The sequence below is a fragment of the Coturnix japonica genome, chromosome 3, assembly GCF_001577835.2.
Source record: "Coturnix japonica isolate 7356 chromosome 3, Coturnix japonica 2.1, whole genome shotgun sequence".
NCBI lineage: Eukaryota > Metazoa > Chordata > Aves > Galliformes > Phasianidae > Coturnix > Coturnix japonica.
Genome location: NC_029518.1, coordinates 81,915,105 through 81,937,041, shown reverse-complemented (window position 1 = coordinate 81,937,041; position 21,937 = coordinate 81,915,105). Strand labels below are relative to the sequence as shown.

Below are 21,937 nucleotides of genomic sequence, written 5' to 3'. Positions count from 1 at the left end.
GTATGCGTGCAAACACATATGGCTTGCACCACTTGAAAAATATATATATATATTAAAAAAAATACAGGAAATACAAGTAGTCTAGATAAAATAGTAACAAATATACCACAGAATCATCAAATCATAGAATGGCATGGGTATTATGCCATAACTCTCTCTTCATTTAATTTAAAACCATTCCTCCTTGTCCTATCACTACCTACTGTTTAAAATGATTGTCTTTCTTGTGTTGATAAGTTCCCTTAAGTACTGGAAGGCCACAATGAGATCTCCTCAGAATCTTCTCCAGGCTGAAAAGCCCAGATCCCTCACCCTGTCCTCATAAGAGAGGTGCTCCAGTCCTCTGATCATCTTTGCAGCCGCCTGTGGATCTGCTCCAACAGTTCTACATCTTTTTGTGCTGGGGGCCCCCAGCTGAGACACACTGCTCCAAGTGGGACCTCACAACAGTGGTTCAGAGAGGAACAATCACCTCCTTTGACCTGCTAGCCATAACTCTTTTGAGGGCGCCCAATATTCAGTTGGCATTCCAGGCTGCAAGTGCATACTGTTGGCTTGTGAAGATGTATATACAAATGCAAAGAATCACTATGTAATCATTGCAGATATTGCAAACTCTTGCCATGTTCTGGACAGAAATTCACAGCTGTCACACCATGAAATGCATCTCAATCAGTTATGTCACATGAATCAGCATATTATGACCAGGGAACTCTGCAAAGAGTCAGCTTCAGAGTGCTGAAAATGACAACAACAATGTAATACTGCAAAGTTTGCACCACATGGATCACACCAGTGCTCACATAGGAACAGAAAGAACACCATATGCAAGTTTATCAGGTGCTACCAAACAAATACAAAGCCGAAGGTGACAGATTCCTGGATCATATCATTAGCAGCGACAAGCTATGTTATCACCACTACAAGCTGGAGTCAAAATAGCAGTCCATGGAGCAGCAACGTGAATGCCTCATTGAATAAAAAGTTATGATGCAGCCTCAGTAATGTGATGTGTTTTTTGGGGTGGGAAAGGCGTGATACTTCTAGATTTCCTGGAAACCTGGACAAACCTTCAACTCTAACAGCTACATCACAATGCTGACTAAGCTGAAGGCTTGAACTTCCAGAGTCAGGCAAGAGAAGATCCAGCAGCTTGGTAACACCAGGCCCCACACTAATGTAAAGACCCTGGAGAATACTGACAATCATATCTGGTCTGTCCCACTACACTCACCAACATCACACCTTCCGACTTCCATTTGTTTATGCCAATGAAAGACAGACTGTGTGGGCAACATTTTCACAGTAATGATGTCACAACCATGAGTGCATTTTTATGGGCATGGCATACAAGCTCTTTTTCATCACTGGCATAAATGCAAAGCTAATTGTGATGACTGTGTTGAAAAATAGTGTTTTGTAGCTGAGAATTTGTGGTATCAAATGGTTGTAGTAGCTTTTGTAGTCCCCATGGAAATAAATAGGAGGCATTACTTTTGGAGCAACCGACATCACAATCTGTTAACTTTGGCAAACTATTCTGCATAAATTAGATTTTGCTACAAGTAAGTACTGCTAAGCAGATACTCAAGGATTGGCTAGGAACAGAAAATTATGTTAGCAAAGTTCATTATTTAATTTGCTAAGCTATTTTTTCAAACATTTAATCACTTTTATTGGGTTTCCCTTTCCTTCCACCTCAAACAACTTCATGATTACAGCATACTGTATTCTACATGCTCTTTTTTAACAAAAAGTAATAATACTAATTCAAGTGACAAATGATAATCTGTTGCATAACAATCTTTTAAAAGTAATTTGGAATCTGAATTTAAATGATTACTCAGATTCTGTTTATATTTTAAGATCTTTGTGTGAAAGATAATTTTAATGCATTACTGTTGTAACAGATCTGATAAAAATAATTATGAATTAAAATACAAAATCCATAGTAATAAAGTTTTGTGTTTTTGTGTTCTTGTTACATCACTTGTAGTCACTTCCCCTTTTTAACGTGCAACAGAACAGATGCACTTAAAACCTTAAGTGACGTTTTATAAATTCTCATTCAATGACATGTTGTCATCTCAAGTCACATTTTGTAAGGCCTATCAATTAAAGAAAACTGCAGCTTTAGACAGTTCTAAATGAACCATGGGCACAAATTATTTAGTATGGCTTACTGAAATCATCACTGAAGCAGTTCTTTATATGATTCCTTATTTAACGGCATTTTTCTGTAGCTCATCTATGAAAAAGTACAAAATTGTGCCTCAATAAATTTCTTCAGTACAGAAAAGACAGCTATGAAATAATCACCATCAGTTACTTTCACAGATGCATGATTGTATATTTAAAATATTTTTAATATATGGGATTAGTAAAATCAATTTTTGGAATAAGACTTTAAAACAACTGTTTTAAAAAAGTCTTACCGATAAAAAACTAAAAACAAGCAATAGAACACCAATGCCAAGTTTAAAAATAAATCTTAGCATGTCACTGCCAACTGTCAAGCTGCTGAGCAGACAGATTCATAAAGACCAAAATCATGGGTAAGCGTTAAAATGGCTTTGCAACAAACATTCATCAAACAACTCACTGATCTTTTCTAAATCTAATCCAGGTCAAACAACTATTTAACCATCAAAAGATACAGCTCCACTTGCTCACATTCTATCATGTTTTAGTCTTGCATAGACCCTTATTTGGAAACATAATTGATCGGATCCTGATTTGTTTTTTCCCCTCCTCTTTAAACTTACAAAATCGTCCTGACTTGATCTTCAGAGTCTGAATAGAGTTTTCAAGGACATGAGGGAATCTCTTGATAGTCTGTAAATTTTAACAGTGCAATGAACTTCAATTTCAACTTGGGAAGTGTTTAAAAATATATCTTCTGAAACCCTGTATTCAATTTTCTAACTCCATAGTTGATCACAAAATGTTCTTCTCTTTTTTTATCTTTCTAACACCTTAATTATAGATTATTCACAAAACATTTCTCCAATAATTGACTTAAATCTGAAACCTATTACTTGATCCTTGTATACATTTCTAACAGGTAGTTTACATTACTTGTTCATTTTATTCTTATAAAATATGTAATATAATGTATTAGACCCTCTTCTCATAGCTATTTTCATTATTTGAAAAAAGCTTATAATTAAAATGTCACTAATCCAAATTGTATTCCTAATGTTAGCCTCATAAAAATCAAGTCTCATAACTATAATAAACTAGAGATTCTCAGAATTACTGAGAATTGAGAACCTAATACAAGTACTTCTCAGAAATAGCCACATATCATAAAGTGGCTATTAGTGAAGTTACTGCCAAGAACAAAATTGTTTTTCAAAATACTTCAAAATTTACTGCGTAATAACTGCAACCCCATGATGAAAGGAGACACTGTGACAGCAGCTAACATAGAGACGACAACGAGCTTTTCACTTTGCAAGGCAAAAAAAGTAGAATAATATGCATGAAACACTGACTGATGCACCTTGTCAATTGTTTTAAGACAACAAATTTGTAATCCATTAGCCTGCCCAGGGAGGTGGTGGAGTCACCATCCCTGGCAATGTTCAAAAGGCATCTGGATGAGGAGCTACGAGATCTGGTTTAGTGGCTTGTGGTAGCAACAGTAATGGGAGGATGGTTGGACTAGATGATCTTGTAGGTCCTTTCCAACCTTGTGATTCTATGATTCTGTGATTTTTGTCCCATAAATTCTTGGTAAAATTATTGCCTAATTTCTAGTAAGAACAATCTGAATGATTTTTAATAACAGTTTTAACCTTTCCAGAATTTGAACTTTTCATTTGTTGTTGTTTTGGGGCTTTTTTCAGTTTGGAAACTGCCATAATTTTAGACACAAAAATCATATATATATGTAAATATCTATATGCATATATATAATTATACTTATATATAATTATAATTATAATGGAATGGAATGATTCTATGATTTTAATTTAAATGTGTTTTCATGAAAATTACTTGAAGAAAATGGCAGCATTCCTGTCCTGAAGCCAGGGAGAATAGAAAGGACTGGCCCCTCTTATGTCTGTGTGTTCCAGAGTGATAAGATTAAATAAATAAGGAATGCCAGAAATCCATCATAAATTTCACTCCCCACATGAATTGGAAAAAGAATCCACTAAGGCAATGTTTCAATGTACAGAACTCAATTGTTAAGGAATTAACAACTCAATTAAGGAATAGTTAACTAACTATTGTGCAACAATTTGCATTTCTCAGCAGAAGCTACACAAAAGTCTTTGCTTTCACTGAAGTTGTATATCAGATGGAGATCTCCATTTGAGTTTCTATTAACAGGTTAAATTCATAAAATTACAAATTGTGAGCAAAAATTCATTCTTGCTAGAGACATTTGTATGTACAGGGTCAGATTTCCTGTACTTACAGCAGCAAATACTACCAAATAGGGCATCGTCTGCAGAAAGATGTTTGGTAGACACTGATGATACTATGAACTTTCAATCTTTTTTTTGTTCCTGAAACCTGCTCACTGCATCTCACTATAAGGATAAAGACACATTTAGGATCAGACAGCCAAAAGGTTGGAAAAAATGTTTTCTTATATCATCCAAAGCATTGATTAAAAACATTATTTGTTGCAAACTGGTTGAAATTGAATACAAGCAGCAGACATGGCCCAAAGCTCTGTTTCTTTCACGGTTATTACCTCTTCTGTTTTCTTTTTATCACAAATGTTAAAAAATAGTTATTTGCTGTGAGGAACTGTATTATCAGCCAATTCAGTTGCAATAAACCTTCACAAATTATTACAGGAGACAACTGCTATCCTTTGTTGCTCAACCACATACCTACAGTAATACTGCCAAAGGAGAATATGAGCAATAAAGGTTGTTGACATGGCTCTGGGATAAGTCTGACAGGTGCAGAAGCCCACAGGGGTTCTTAATACAAGAGGAAAAGCTCAAGCAAGAGTGTCATATTCCCGCAGAACACTTGACCAAGCAAATTGCTCAGCAACAGGGCTTTGAGCTATTTGATCACAGGATCTTCTTCAAAAAATGAGGTCTACAGAAGAGATGTAAATGTCTGCCTGGCAAAATAATGAGGAGAGCTCCAAACAAAGTTGCTCGTGGATACAGGTCAAAATCTAGAGGTGAATGGGAGAACAGGCCCAGATAATACCACATGGGGAAGAGCAAAGTTCATCTATTTCTTTTCTCCTTGGACAGCAACATGACTGGAAGCTCAGTTCATGTGACTGCGCACAGAAATTTGTTACATAGGAAGGAACCACACTGGACAAACTGGAAGTACACACAAAACTGGAGTCATTGATATTACAGAGAGTTAGTAGGAAAGCTCATCTGCCTGAAGTGCTGTGATGGATGGACACAGGCTTTTAGGAAAAGTGGAAAGAAAAGGAGAAGCTGTACCCCATGCAAAGTAGGACCTTGAATGTACAAAGGTTTGTGTACAGAGAAGGAGAAGACAAAAGGGAAGTAATGCTGAATGTCTACTACAGTCATTAAATGTTAAAAAGATCAAGAAGAAATGATTAAAAACTATAAAATACTAAGCTAAATCATATATTCAGTTTCTTACTGGCAAATTTAATCACCCCAATATCTCTATGGATGGTAGCACCTAAAATGGCCAGCAATTCACTAGATTCCTGAGTTCACTGGGAAGAATTTTCTTTTTAATGCAGGCACTAGACAAAGCAATTTGGTGTAGAAACAAAGAAGTGATACTCAGTTCCAGCTGCAGTTCTAATAACTACAAGCTGAAAATCCTGAGAGGTGTGAAGAAGGCAAGTAATATTATAAACTCCTCGGAGTTCAGCAGAACAGATTTTAACTTGCTTGTGAAGTGTAGACAGGCTCTCATGGGATAACGCCTCGAAGAGCTAGAGGGCCCAGGGGAGCTTGTTTGACTTCAAGGGCAGCTTCCTCAAAGCTCAAGAGTGATCCATCTCTTTCTGCACATAAATGAGTAGTCATAGAAGGAAGCTTCTTAGAGCTGAATAGGGAATTCCTGACTGAGGTACTTTATCTCAAATGCAAAATAGTAGCATACAAAAGGTGAAAGAAGGGACAAGCTACTCAACAGGAACATAGAAGTACCGCTCAGAAATATGGAGATAAAAGGAGAAAGGTCAAAACTTAGAAAAAATGAAACCAGTGAGGAACGTGAAGAGTAGGCATTCTAGAAATCATTCTACATGTATTTCTACTTCAAAAGGAAACTGGGGGACATGGCAAAGGCTGCACTCAGGCTTCCAAATTCACAATAAAACCCAGAAGCTTTGGGAAGAAAACTAGCAACCAAAACAGCAAGATCAATTTAGAGACTATACATATAAATAGGATGTGTGCAATTTCATGCTATTTAACAGTATGCATCTAGGGACTCTTGGCCTGCCACAGTATAAAGCTGTTCAAAAGCAGTGAAGATCAAGTGCGATTCACAATGACTGGAGAAAAGATACATTTTTATTTCTCATTTTCAAAAAAGGCAAGAACGTATCTAGCAACTGCAGATCTCTCAAGCTTACATCAGATCGCCAGAAGATTATGAAGAATGTCTTTATGAAAATCCTTCCCAAAGGAGGAAGCAACTGACTGAGAAAAGACAGCTATTGTCAGTGCAAAACTTCAGTAGAATGAACTTCAGGTTAAGGAATTGTTGGGCGAGATCTCATTGGAAGAAGCTCTTAGAGACAAAGGAGTGTGATAAAGATGCCTTTCTGAGAAATAGAAGCTCTCAGTCTTTCAGAACAAGAAAGCGGGCAGGGAAAGCAGGAAATCAGCATGCCTTGGCAAGGACCTCCTTGTCAAACTGAGGGAAAAGGAGGGAGAGCACACACAGTGGAAGTAAGGACATGTCACCAGGGGAGGATACAGGAATGCTGTCTGAACATATAGACACGGAGTTAGGACAGCCAAGGCACAGAAGGAACTGAACTTAGCAAGGGATGTTAAAAACAACAAGAAGGATTCTATAGGTGCATTGATCAGAAGAGACAGGCCAAAGAGAGCATACCTCCTCTGATAAATGAAAAAGGAGAACTAGCTACAACTGATACAGAGAAGGCTGAGGTACTTAATGACTTATTTGCCTCAGTCTTCACTGGCAGCCAGGATTCTCACATCTCTGATCTTGAACCTCTAGGAGAGAACTGGGGAAGCAAACTCTCCCATAGTGTAAGGGTAGAACAAGTCTGAGACTGCCTCATGAGACTGTATGTGTACAAGCTCATGGGCTTGGACAACAAGCACATACACGACCTAAAGGAGCTGGCTGATGTCGTTCCCAAGACAGCCTCCATCATATCTGAAAAGCCATGACTGTCTGGCAAAGACACTGGGGTCTGGAAAAAATAGAAACATCATTCCAATTTAACATACATGGACAATGGGAGATCCAGGGATATATAGGCTGGTGAACCTCACCTCTTTGCCTGGGAAGATCATGGAACAGATCCTCCTGAAAGACATGTTTAGGCACATTGAGGGATAAGCATGTGATCCAAGACAGACAGCACAGCTTCACCAAGGGAAGGTCATGCCTGATCAATTTGTTGGCTTTCTGTGATGGAATAACAGCACTGGCGAACAAAGGGAATGCAACTCTCATCTGCAGTACTGCGTTCTCAACACAGGAATGATGCGGAGCTTTGGGAGAGGGTCCAGAGGAGGGCCACAAATATACTCAGAGGGATGGAGCATCTCTCCAATGAATACTGGCTGAAGGAAATGGACTTGTTCAGTCTGAAAAGGAGGATTCTGTGGGGATCCCTTTCTGCAGCATTTCAATACTTAAAGTTAGTTTACAAAAATGAGGGAAATCGACTTTTTATTCAGGTAGATAGTGATGGAATATGGAGGAATGGTTTTAAACAAAAGGAGAGGAGATTTACATTGGATGACAGGGGAGAGTTCTCTCTTTCTTTCTCTCTCTCTTCCTCTCTCTCTCTCTCAATCTCTTTCTTTCTTTCTCTTTCTTTCTTTTTAACTGAGGAAGTGGTGAGATACTGGAACTGGTTGCTTAGAGAGACTGTGAATGACCCACCCCTGGAGGTGTTTAAGGCCAGGCTGGATGGGGCCTGAGCAATCTGATCTAGTACTTTATCTAGCAGTTGGCAACCCTGCCTATGGCACGGGGATGGTAACTTGATCTTTAAGGTCCCTTCCAACCCAAGCCATTCTATGATTCTATGAATTTATTCTTGGCAAGCTTGATCACGTTAACTAAGGAAAGATTTTTACAGTTCTTCCCCACTGTATCCCTGTAGCCAAATTGAGGGCATATGGTTTGGATTTGCATAAAAAACTGACTAGACCATCAAGTCAGATGTCACAGACCAATTGTTTAAACTCAAGCTAGTGGTCAGTTTATCACAGCATCCTCCAGGTTTTCCAATTGGGGATGGATCTATACAATATTTTCATTATGGATCTGGAGTACAGGAATTAATTAATCCTGAAGAGGTCTGCAGACAGCACCCTGCAGGGCATGACTGATATTGAGACAAATTTAAACAAGATAGAAGAATGGGCAGAGAAGAACCTCATTAAAGTCAAAAGAGAAACACTAAGTTCTGCAGCTTGAACAGGATCATGCCATTCAAAAATACTTGCTATGTTGCAGCTCTGACAAAATCACTCAGAGAAGCACTGAGTCAGTAATACATTTCTGTAGCAAGGAAAACTAGCATCATATTGGGTTGCATGAGCAAGAACACAGCCAGCATCTGAAATTATTAGCCTATCTTTTAAACACTAGTGAGGCCCTGTCTGGAATACTGCATCCTATATCCTACAGTCCAAAATGTATTAACAGACTAGAAAATTCTAGAAAGGCACTAAAATGGTTGGAATGCTGAAGAATTAGGGAAACAGACTTATCCAGTCCGGACAAAAAAAGACTCTGAAAAGATCTAATTGCATCTTTTAGTATAGGAAAGATGAAGCTAGAATCTTCTTAAAGGTCCACAACAGGGAAAGAAGTAATGGACATAATCTGTAAGTTAGTTCCACTTATACTTGCACATGAGGACAGACAGCCAGTGGAAACAGATTTCTAGAGAGATGTTAAAATCTCTGTGCATGGAGAAACTGAAATCTCTACTAGGAAAAGACCTAAGCAACCCAACCCAACTTTTTCCCTACCCTGAGCAGAAATGGGACTAAGAAGGAATGGACAGCAGGGGTTCCCTCCAGCTTGCATAATTCAAAGATTCCTAGGCTGAAGATTTTAAAGTACTTCTCCGTGTAAGAAATTTTCAAAACACAGAGGCTTATATAAGTATTTGCCAGATCCTGATATTACATTTCTATAGGTATCTCCCACGTAAATTATAAGAAAAAAAAAATAGCACATTTTAGAATTTGCTACCTCTGAATGTAAACTCTGGACAACTGTTGCTTCTGAACTGTGACTGAAGTATGATGGGAATTTTTAGTAAGTCTACTGGGTTGTGGTTTAACCTGGAAATCAATTGAGCATCATAAACCCATTCACACACAATCCCACAGTGGTATTATGGGGGAGAATCAGAGAAAAATGTTAAACTCAGGGATTGAGATAAAATTGTTTAATAGGGCAGAAAAAGAAGGGAAAATAATAAAAATAAAATAATATACAAAACAAGTGATGCACAATGAAAGTATGGAACAGCTGCTGAATGATGACAGTCACACCCTGAGTAGAGACACCTCCCCCCCCCCCCCCTCTAGTCAACTTCCTCAGTTAAACATGATGACATATGCTATGAGACAATTCTCTGGCCAGTTTATGACATTTGTTCTCTTTCTTTCCCCTCCCACCTCTTGGTGATCCCACAGCTCCTCACTGGCAAGTCAATATGAGAAGCTGAAACATCCTTGACTTTAGTGTAAGACTGCTCTGCAACAACTAAAACATCATTGTGCTATAAGTGTTATCCTCATCCTAAATCCAAAACATAGCACCATACCAGTTACTAGGAAGAAAATTAACTCATGAAAAAACAGGAGGGTTAAACAAACTAACAATATATCTAAAAATAAATTTACTTTGCTTGCTGTTTAATAGATACTTGATATTTTAAAGACCTCATGACTTATATTTTACCTCTGCAGAAAGGAACTGGAAAATCCCACGATGCACCATTTCCAGGACTCACAATACATGTCAGCATGGCATGGCCTTCTAAGATGTAACCAGAGATACAGCTATATCGGATTTTATCTCCAATGTTGAATCTTGTTCCATGAAGTACTCCTTTAGGTATTTCCCCTGGGTTGCCACACGTATGACTCGGTAATACTGTTTAAGAAAAAAGGAAAATAGTTATTGATAAAATTTGCAGAAAGAAGGAATACATTCTAGTCAAACAACTGTCACTAAATAATTGCTTTTTGTATTATTTTAAGCAGCATTATTTACACAAATAAAGTGAAACGTATTCTGCTTTTGAACAAAGAGTAAACAGCTTCATTTACATCATTCTTTCATGAGATAAATCTCAAAATCTTGTATAAATATTAACCACATAACAAAAGCTATATAACACACCAGTGAAAGATGAGATAGATGAATGTTCTAACAATGCAGTAGCTTGAAAAAGTAATATTTCAGTGTGTTATGGGAACTACTTAGGGCTGAGTGAGTACCTACCAAGGCTAGAAACAAACAATATTATACTCAACTTCTTTTCTGCTGTTTCAGCAGCCTTTAGAGAATAGGATATTTATTTGGATTATGTTCAACCACACTGAAGAGAAAGCTGAAGTTCATTTCACATATATGAGAATGAATACATATATAATTCCTTACACTAAAGGAAGGTGATTTTAAGACGTAGGGATAATTGGAAGAACACAGAGAGTAACTTGCCTTCTAAAAAGTTGGCACCAATGATCCATTATATTCTACAGCTATGTTTTATAACCCTATATACTACTCTCTCTTTGCACTTTTTCCCCTTTATGCTCTTCTAGTCATGGTAGGTTAATAGAGGTAATTTTGCAAAACAAGTCAAAATTTTTTGCATGGTTTGGGCACAGGAGAATACCTACATTTGAGACAAAAGTTTATTTTGCCTTTATATTCAAGTCAAAACATTTTTTAAAAACACTACAAAATAAGGTAGTTTCGTCCTTACGCAGCAAAATTTACACAACATAGAGCTCAGCAGTTTTTATTGTTATGAGTGTGCTACCAAAAAAACACCACTTTAGTCAAAAATAATATATCTAATAAAATACAGTCCCAGTGAAGGACTATCAAGACAAACCTGCATCGTTCTTACATGTGACAACTGACAGTGTCTAACTGTTGTAACTGTACCGCAACAAGTTAGGCTTCTGTCTCTGTACAGGTAAGGTTTTTCTTCTTCCTTTTCTTACCTCTGCCCCTGTCAAGTACACCCAGAAAAAAAATATGGAATTGGGCATCCTGAAACTAGCATGCATTTTACCATAACCTCCTAAGAAACAGTAGAAGATGAGTGATCTGAGAATGACAGCCATGTTCAATAATACATGTAATAGTTCACAGGATTTCACCACTTGTAAAGATCAAGCATTTAACTACATTATTTATGTGCTTTTCTAAAATTTTCATTGAAGTATACTGAGGTAGCTGCAGTATTCCCTCTGCATATATTTAACTACTTCTAGTCTGGGCCTAAAATGAATTGACTTTTGCAGGTTTGTAACTAATAAAAAAAAAATAAATATAAATCTTTAGATTATGACAGTACTAGCTGAGCCAAGTTATTGTATGCAAAGGTTACATAAATTCATTATTGCCAGGTTTTCAACAAAAAAAGCCTATTTTTTGTAAGGTTACTGGAGTTTACTGGAGTTTACTTTCAACAGGACTGAGAATTTGCAGTCTCTTTAAGGAAGCCAGGTGAATCTCTAATTTCATTGTGTCTTTGGTTATTAAGATGTTTCAACTATGAAATCATTTGACATTAACTGCTCACTGAGAACAATTTCAAAATATACTGCATTAAAATATACTGAGGCTACTCGCAGAATAGCTAAGCAGATCCACCTATTAAGATTTCTTCCTCATGAGTCTGCATTGACCAGTAAGGCAGGTGTAAGAACCTGTGTTGACTTCATTTTCCAATATACATCAATGGAGCCCTGTGCAGTAAGAATAATTCATGAAAGTAATTCTAAAACACCGGTAATGTATAAGGAAAGATTCTCTCTTCCTAGACTGCACAAACCTTTTACTTGGGCCACTGCCTGTATCTATATGAAGAAAGAGCTTAAAATTGAACTGTTTAACAAAGGCATATGATCAAAATGTAATGTAATCTACTAATTTGCTAATATATCCTATTAAAATAAGCACATGTAATTTTTTTTATTTTTTTTTTTTAGAAAAGTGTTCAAAAATTGTAGTGTATTTCAGTGTATTTTGGATTAAAAGGTCAAATTATATATATATATATATATATATATATCAGATTTTGAGGTCTCTGGCATCCCAACTTCTATAATTAGGTATCTAGACTTGAAATCAGTTATACAACTATTAAAATTAATTTCCTAATTGTTGCTGAAAATACTGGTTGGAGACAATCTGGCAATGACTTCAGGAGAGCAATAATTAGGTTTTTTTTTTGTTGTTTTTGTTGTTGTTGTTGCTGTCACTGTTTTTACAGATATCACAATCAACTGCTATATTGCAATAACTGCCCAGAGGCCTTAATAACAAAAAGCTCGGACTGCCATTCTCACTTATAAGATATTGGATTTATCCTTTTGTGAGCCAGTTGGTAAGCTTTTACAAGACAATAATAGAAATGGTAGTCAGGACTTGAAAACAACTATGGAAGTTTTTAATTCAAATTAGAAATAAAATAATATAAAATAAAAAGAAAAAGGAGCAAGGTTTCTTTCTTATTTCTATAGCTTTATTAGACTTTAAGTGATATATGTATAGTTCCTGTTGTTTCATAACACCTCTGTTACATTCTTCTATACCCATTACAATCTTATACTGTGGATTCAAAGGAAAAAAATAAAATAAAATAAAATAAAATAAAAAAAACAACAAAAAAAACCACACACACACAAAGGAAAAAAACATAAGAAGGGGAAGGAAAAAGAAAAAAACAAACAAGCAAACAAACAAACAAAACAAAACAAAAAACCAAAAAAACCAAAAACAAACAAACAAACAAACAAACAAAAAAAAAACATAAGGGAGAAGCCAGAGTCTCTTGACAGCAGCTTTGGAATTGCAAAGCTCGTAGGAATTTTAGAAGTAGAGAGAAAATTAGATACATAGAAAAATTCAGGACTGATGTCAGGTTGTTTCACTGATGTGATAAAGAACACATGATTTCCTGTCCATGTGACTTACATATTGGACTTCGGTTTTGTGCATAAACTTAACATGAATGTAGAACTATTATTCCAAAGTCACAGACAAAGAAAACAATTTGTAAGGAAAGTGATAACTGTTCTCATTGTGCAAAGAAAAGATGCTAGCGAAGAGGAGAGGAAAATAATGCTGGATTTTCTTACATGAAAAAATTGAAACAAAAATCTATATTTCAACTCAGAAAAGCAGCCTAATTTCAAAAGTAATGTAGAGAAAAGAAATAATAGCCTTTCAATCTACAAAACTACAAGGGCTATACTGAAGAAAATATGGATTTAAATATGTTTTATGATTATATGTATATGTATGTGTGTATATATATATATATATATATATATATATATATATATATATATATATATATATATATATATACACACAACCATAAACATATGCACTCCCTTTAAACAATCTGTTCTGAAAGTACTATAAATAACTGTTCCAAAGTATAGGTAGTGAAATTTGCTTTGAAACATTAATTCTGAAGAAGACTAGACAACTGTGCTTGCCATTTCTACCTAGGTAATGACTACAAAGTCAATATATTGGTTTTTTTTTCTTTTAACTTCTATTGCCTTATATTAAACTCCATTACAGTACATTTTGACCTTTCTTTTTTAAATAATTATTCCTGTTGAATCAAATGAAAAGCATGTAATATTTCACTGTCCATTTATTAATATATATATTTTTTTCTTCTTCCCCCAGAAGCTATGTACAATTAATAGGTAATTGATCCATCAGTTCTGACTTCTGCATCAGTATATATATACAGCAAATGGATGCCAGTCATTTGTTACAGAATTACGCAGTAACAGAAATAGCACAGTCCTATCCATTACAAAATTCCCACGGACCAACTCTTTGGTGAAGAGCCTTTTCCTAACACAAAACCTGACCTTCCCCTGATGCAGCTACATGTCAGCCTCAGATCCTGTCCTCATCACCAAAGAGAAGAGTTCAGTGCTGTCTAAGCAGTACCAGGGAAGGTTACAGAACAGACCATCTTGAACAAGATCACAAGGCATGTGCAGGACAAGCAGGGGATCAGACCCAGCTAGCATGGGTCCATGAAAGGCAGGTCCTGCCTGACCAGTCTCATCAGGCGGGTTGTATCATCAACGAATCAACTGGTAACTGGTTGCCAGTTGAGCTTTTCATTGGTGGCCACAACACTCCGAACCTTGCAGTCCAGTCAATTTTCTCTCTGCTTCAGAATTAATTTACCCATTTCATGCTCCACTGGCTCTCTTACTACAATGCTACTGAGAGCTCTGTCAAAGTTTTTTGTTGATATCATGGTTAAACGTCTGCCATATGCTGTTCGTCCTCTATGACATATTTGCTCTTGTAAAACTAATGCATCAGCATGTGGTTTGATGGAAGTCGTTGAAATTCTTAGTGAGCTCTCACTGCCTGTGGCAGAGATTTTGATAAAATTTTATTCTTTTTGATCCATTTAGGAAAGAGACGATCAGATTAGTGAGTTGAATGTCTGATTGCAGGTATTTACATCAACAGGAAATGAATCAGTGAATATACCCCAACTTTGATTATTTATTTTACAACCTTGATAGCTCAGATTCCTTTATCAGATTAGAAAGTGAGACTACATATTTTCAGTTGTTAAACTGTGCTGTGTTTAACTGTGTTTTAAGTTAGCACTGCACTGCATCCTCCCCATCTCGTGGTTTCAGCTCTGACAGTGCCAATCACACACTGATGGTTTGGTTGCTGTTCAGGGATAGGTACATGCATGGGGCCAGGTCAAGCTACTCAGTGGGGATCTACTCTACAATGATGTGATGCAGGGTGGGGGGGAGGGAGGTTGCATATGACCCATGGGCCACAGGTTGGATATGCCTGGTAAAAGCTATTAATCTGACTCAGTTTCAACATTGTTGGGGGGCAGTAATCTCTGGGAAAAATATAGTGAAGGGGAGTGAGTAAGTATATGGATTTTTATCTCATGGCTTCTGTTAATAAACCTCAGTGCTCCAGTCATGTCTTGTTGTATAATGGTTTAGAACAGCTATAATCTTACTTAAGCACTGTCAGTGGAAACATACTTTTTTCTGTTGAACTCAAATTCATAATTGACAGTTTTGCTCTTTCACTTCAAAATAATTTTGACAACTACATGTTTTCATAACCTTAAATTAAAATGCCATTGATTTTGACAGCAGTGAAATTGTAATATTTATGTCAGGATGAAGGCTTTCCAAAAACCACAAGCACTTACAGAAAGATTTCTTTTTTTTCTTTCTTTTTTTTTTTTTTCTTATATATGCAATAGTACAGAATCTCTATATCCATACAGCCTAACAATATGCCTTCAGCATTTTAAATAACAGAACAAACTGATGGATACTGTAGCAGCTTGACTTTGAATCTCTACCCTTAAGCCTGGAATAGTGTTTCAGTAACGGCAACTAAGCCATTGTTAGCCTGTTGCATAAATATTTTTTGAAGAGTTGTAAACACAATTCAGCTTACATATTTAATGAATAGATTGACACAATTTGCTCTATATATCTCTTGAAGTAGCCTTTCAACATACAGTATCAAAAATCTGCTAATAAAATTGCAATACCAAGCTTTTTACAATTGGTACATGTGCATATACATACTCACACATATAAAACTAGCTTACAGAATAAAGCATACAAAGCTACCTAGCTTGGGATACTTATACTTTTCAAAATCATTTTATCAAAATGTAATGGATATAATTTAGCTTACTCTAGAAGAAGAAAGAGTCCACTGTAAGAAGTAGAATTAAAAAAAAAAAAAAAAGCAAATTGCAAATTCATTCAATACCCTGTAATAAAGCCATACACTTAAAGACCTCAAATATAGCACCTGAAGAAACTACATGCAATTGCAATTTACACAGTGAAGCATTAAGTACGTTTGAGTAGTTATCTGCTGGCAACTTCCTTGTTGAAACTAGCAGAGATATAAAAAATAACCTTATTGGCTTACAGAAATAAAGCCTGTCTATTGTTTGCTTGCCACATAGAATTCTGTATTTTTATACAATCAAAGGAAAACAGGAAATCTATTTTCCTTTATATGTACATTTCAGTATTTGTGCACTCAAATCTTTGCAACATTTTCCAAATAAAATACTAGATATCACTTTTGAAATCTACAGTTTTCTTGTCTTACAAACATTTACCCAATTGTGTCTGTCAGTCTCTAATGATGTGCAAAATTGTACCGGATTGCACAGCTTTGAAAATCATTTGGGAGTATTCAGCAACTTTCAAACTCTAATACATCTTCCACATTGAGATTGATATTTTAATTTTCTTGTACAGGTAATAACAAAAGATTGATGGATTTTATTTTTAGTGTGTTTACTTTTATTATGAAGTATGTAATAAATGTCTTGCCGTTGGTTATAAGACCATAAAAGTCAATACTGTACAAACAATGCCAGAAAACTCTCAGGAAAAAAAATAAAATAAAAAAATATATATCTGAAATTAAAGCTAAAACTTTTTTTCCTTATACTTGTTTTGCCTCAGATGTCCCACTCACTTTCCTCCATGAGCTGAGATTAGTGAGCAATATTTCTTGAATACAGTTTTCTCTTCTTGAGCGAGGACAAGAAAGAACAAGTTGAGTGTAAAAGTCCAGGGAGAGGCTATAAAAAGCATTTGATACTGTACAAGATTTATAAATGGTAACTTTCCCAGCTACCGGAGATCAAAAGTCATTACTCATTTTTCATAAATACCAAAATTATGCTTTTCCACCCCCTTGAAAAAGTTCCGTTTTCTATGGTCTTCCTGTTTGTCAGAATAATAATTACAAGCATGTGCAACATTTGCTTCCTGACCTTCTCGTTATGTCATAGATCATCCTGACTTTTTGGCAACAAAGGAACTCCTGCTTTCCCAACTATCCTTCCGTACAACAATCAACAACAAAAACATAATCAGAAAATGACTTCTGCCTCACCACCTCACTTATAAACCAAGCAATTTTTTATTATTATTTATTTTAAATCAGACTTCTGTGTATTTCATTAGGCAATGGAGTGGCACTCATTAAAAATAAATCACATTCGTCCTTTGCTTGAAGTCACATACAATATGAAGGCAAAAACAGTATCTCTATGTATTAAATGAAGGATCAAAGAAAGATAAGAATCTGCTAAGACTCCATATGGAGTTCTAAATACAAATCTGATTAATCCTTGTTCAACTAAGAGCAATTCAATCTGAAAGAAATGCAGAGCAGAGCTACTGAAGTGATCAAGAGACTGAAGAGCATTTACGGGGATACTGGAAGACTTACAGATTTCATGTGGGGAGAAAAGACAACCCCAAAAAAAACCTAAAATATGAAGGCTATTAAGACTCTGGGAGGCAAACATCAAGGTCACATATATAAATACAAGCTGATGGCAGGGCTGGGACAAAAACAAAACTATGAACTAATCACAATTGCGAGTAGGTTGAAAACAATAAGCATTCTTAATGTGTTTACACAAAATTTACAGGGCAGTTTCCATGCACTAACAGGGAGGAGACTAGAGGGAGTAGGACTAGGTCAGACCTGAATCGAATCTAGTCTATAAACCAGTTTTAAGTAAAAGTGACTTCATATTATTTAAGGAGTTTGAGCAAGGAATGCAGAAGCTTCCTCATCCATCCTGCCCAAGTAGAGACAATTTCTAACTAGTCAGCATCCCAGCACACGGAACTTTGTGACATTTATGATTCACGCAGACACTTGAAGTTGATTTTGCAAAAAGAATAAAAATGAGTTCTTATTTTATGAGAAAAAGCACAATTATCTGAAGATGGAAGACAGGAATGTACCAAGGCACAATCCTGATGTAGTTACAGGATTAAACAAAATATCTCTCTCAATCAAGATTTGTATTTTCTTGTAACTATTCCAAAAAAATTTCAAAAGGAACAGAAAATTTAAGGATTCATAAATATGTTACCTAACTATTCATAGATGTTATATATCCTACAGTTTGAAACCTTTTTTTCTGTACAGGTGAATTGTGAAATAGTTGAAGACAGACGACACAGACAGCAATAGAGGGGTATCACTCTGCAACAATTGGTAATAAATTGTACTGAATTTTTAAACTATTAAGACCTGCTGTACTATGTAAGAATTATGATTTTAACAGAATAAAGTAGGAAGGTGCTCCCTTTTCACTTAAGAAGCTATAAACACTCTATATACAAATAATCTTACAAATACTACAGACTGTGTCTGATTAATTTGCCCACTTTGGGCAATCTGATCTAGTACTTGATCTAGCAGTTGGCAGCCCTGCCTGTGGCAGGGAAGTTGGAACTTGATCCTTGAGATCCCTTCCAACCCAAGCCATTCTAAGATTCTGAGATTAAACAGAAGTGAAATGCTTTCTCTACCAGCAAAACACATTCATGATTTTTTTTTTTAGTAATGAACAGATAAAACTTCATGCTAAGTACCAAATGAAAAGTATAAACTGAAAATGTGGAATAGCTTTTTTGTTCCACTGTATCGTTCTCAAGGCTAAGTATTCACAGGTCAGGGACAATACTACAAGACTGAAAAAGAGGTAAGTGAAAATAACAAACTGAATTTGAAAAAAACAACTTAGTAGAAATGCTGATGTTGATTTAAAGAGATCAGGTCTCCTTCGCTTTTGCAACTCAATACTAAATAAGACAATATTCATTCACAGTACACTTCATTACTTTGCATTCCCTTTATTTCTTATAGCCTGGTTTACTGTCTCCTGAGACCACAGCAAAGACTGGAAAACTAATAAAGCACTACGAGGGATGCTATTTCAACCCAGGCACACCCCTGTTAATGCGGTGGGAGACTCACAAGCTTCCCTCAACTCTTCTTTTTCCCCCAGTGTTTTGGTAAGTAGTGTTCCACAGATAGCAGACACTTTATTTTGTTGTTGTTGTTGTTGTTTAAAGCACACACAAGGCAAATTTTTAGTGAGAATTCAGTATGACATGCAGGCATCCTGGTAACACATGGTATTGAAAATAAGAAGAACTGAGACTCAGGTCCTAAAGCTGAGTGGCACACACAAGTCGTATCATGCAAGTTTACCCTCACATCTTATCAAGCATGGTTGACTCACACATTTGATGTCTGGAGAAAAAAAAAAAAAAAAGTCTCTGTGCTGTCTTACTCCCTGATAAATAGTATTACTAGATAGGATTTGTCTTGGACAGAGGCTAGAAACATACCAGAAGCATGTAATGTTAAACAGAACGGGATATATTACAGTTCTCAAGCCCCTGAAGTTCTTTTTCATTTTTCATTTTCCAACAGGAATATGGTTGTTTATTGTTTTTTGTTTTTGTTTTTGTTTTTTTTTTCCCTCAGCTAATTTAATATTTCACTTTGATTTGTTGTGGGAATTCCTTGAGATAACAAAAATGCAGTAGTACATTTTAAACCTTTTACCCATTTGTTCTTAAAAATGGCATCAGATTATTTGATTTATGAAGGCTTTCGCATGCTCATCATTTACAGTCTCTCACTTCAACAGGTGTCAGATAACTCACTGCCTACTTCAGTAACACAGAAAAACTGCTGTATAAAAGCAGGAGTGTAATTTACTGTTGCCAATGCTTTCGCTATAGGAGAATAATTACACTTTTATATAGTTTGCTACCTGGGGAATCCCCAGGTAACATACAGTTCAATGTGCTGAGTTTCACAGACTTAAATAAACCATAGAACCATCTGTGCTTGGTATGTATGAAGTCTGAGAAAATTAAAGTAGCAATGATAACTATCATTCAATATGATTTCTAGCAAGATCTGAGCTTATAACATTTTGTGAGGCAGCTGACTTCATAGAGAAAAAAAGGATTCCCGAGTTAACTATTTTCATTTAGCAACAGGACAAGGGGAAAGGGCATTCAACTGGAAGAGGGTAGATTTAGAACAGATCTTAGAAATAAATTCTTTATTGTGAGTCTGATGAGATACTGTCACAGGTAGCCCTGTGAGGTTGTGGAAGCCCCCTCCCTGGAAGCATTCAAGGCAAGGTTGGGTGGAGTTTTGAGCAACCTGGTCTAGTGGGAGGTGTCCCTGCCTATAGCAAGGAGGTGGAAGCAGATGATCTTGTGGTAAGGTGCTGGAACAGAGAGGTTGTGGATGCCCCATCCCTGGAGTTGTTCCAAAGCTAGGCTAGATGGGTCCCTGGGCAGCCTGGTCTAGTATTAAATGTAGAGGTTAATGGACTCATGATCCCTGAGGTCCCTTCCAATCTCGGCCATTCTGTGCTTCTAAAGCACTTCCATTCTCAGCCTTCAATTCTTGTTTGCTTTGGGTGTACAAGAATTCTTAACAAGCTATTTCCTATGTTATGATATGCACCACAAGCTTCCCTCTTTTTCGTAAAACTGACTCTGATTGGTTTTTTTTTGTTTGTTTGTTTGTTTGTTTTTTCACAACTGGCATTTTAGAGTCCACTTGAGCAATACAACCCATTCCACAGGGCTCTGTACTAACCCAGTTTCTTGCTCCTGCATTCCATAAAGGTCTGATCAATACTGAATCTGTGCAGGACTGCTCTCAGGATCCTTCTGATGTGGAGATGATACTGGGTCTTTTTGTAAGATTGTAGCTGTAAGTGACATTTGCAGCCAGACAATTTTAAACAATTCCCACATATCCTCCAACTTCATAATTCTTTCTAACAACACCGATGTGGTAAAAGATGAAACAAACAGAAAATCTACTAATGGTTGTTAATGTTTTTATGTAATATGACATTCTGTCCACTTTGGATGCAGTTGCCTATTTTAACCTTAAGCTCAAAACAGCATATGGAACACCAGAAGGTATTTTTATCCTCCTCAATTTTATCACAATCTTGACAGCAAAACTAGTATTGTGGCTATTTGAACAATGAAGCCATCTGTGAGGTTGATGCCCTATCAAAGGAAAAGTTTACTGTAATATTTCTTCAACGTGCAGTTAAAGGAGAATGTCTGCTATTATTTGTCTCAAAGATTTACTGGAAGTAATAGAAGAGTTTAAATTGTCTCAAAATTCATAAATTCCCTGTTTGTTTCTGTACCACATCTGTACAAAAGGGTAAAGGTGATCTTCAAAGCTGAAAAAACAAAACACCCAAGTCTCATCTACTCAAAGAACCAGAAGACTGAGCTGTTCCCTGGACACCGTGCTCAACTTCTAGAGACGCTACATCTCTGTGAGTCACCAGACCAGGATAAGGAAAAGTGCCGCCTGCGCTGTGCACAAGAACTGAACAGCTCTGAGGCCAGCTGGCATGTTGTTATTATTATACTTCCTGAGCCTGCAAAACAGGATGGCTGTATCCAGATTGCCTGTTCAGAACAATTACTAATTTCTGAATTATTCCCAAGAACCATTTGGAAAGTGCTGCTTGGCCCAAACAAAATGCATGCTGCAATCCATCAAACAACAGCTTAGATGGCTGTTAGTGCCATCAGCCCACGTCCCGATACAATTTAATACACTGGATGAGCACACCAAGATGGTATTGATTTCTCAT

At 36.4% G+C, this 21,937-nt stretch overlaps 1 protein-coding gene across 1 annotated transcript in view; it reads right to left on the bottom strand.

Moving 5' to 3' along the window:
- The window catches only part of CSMD1 (CUB and Sushi multiple domains 1), an 883,217-nt gene that overhangs the window by 388,411 nt on the left and 472,869 nt on the right, over positions 1–21,937 (bottom strand). The window contains exon 4 of the mRNA XM_015859302.2: positions 10,120–10,314. Within this exon, the coding sequence (XP_015714788.1) occupies positions 10,120–10,314 (195 nt within the window). The remainder of the gene's footprint in view (positions 1–10,119; positions 10,315–21,937) is intronic.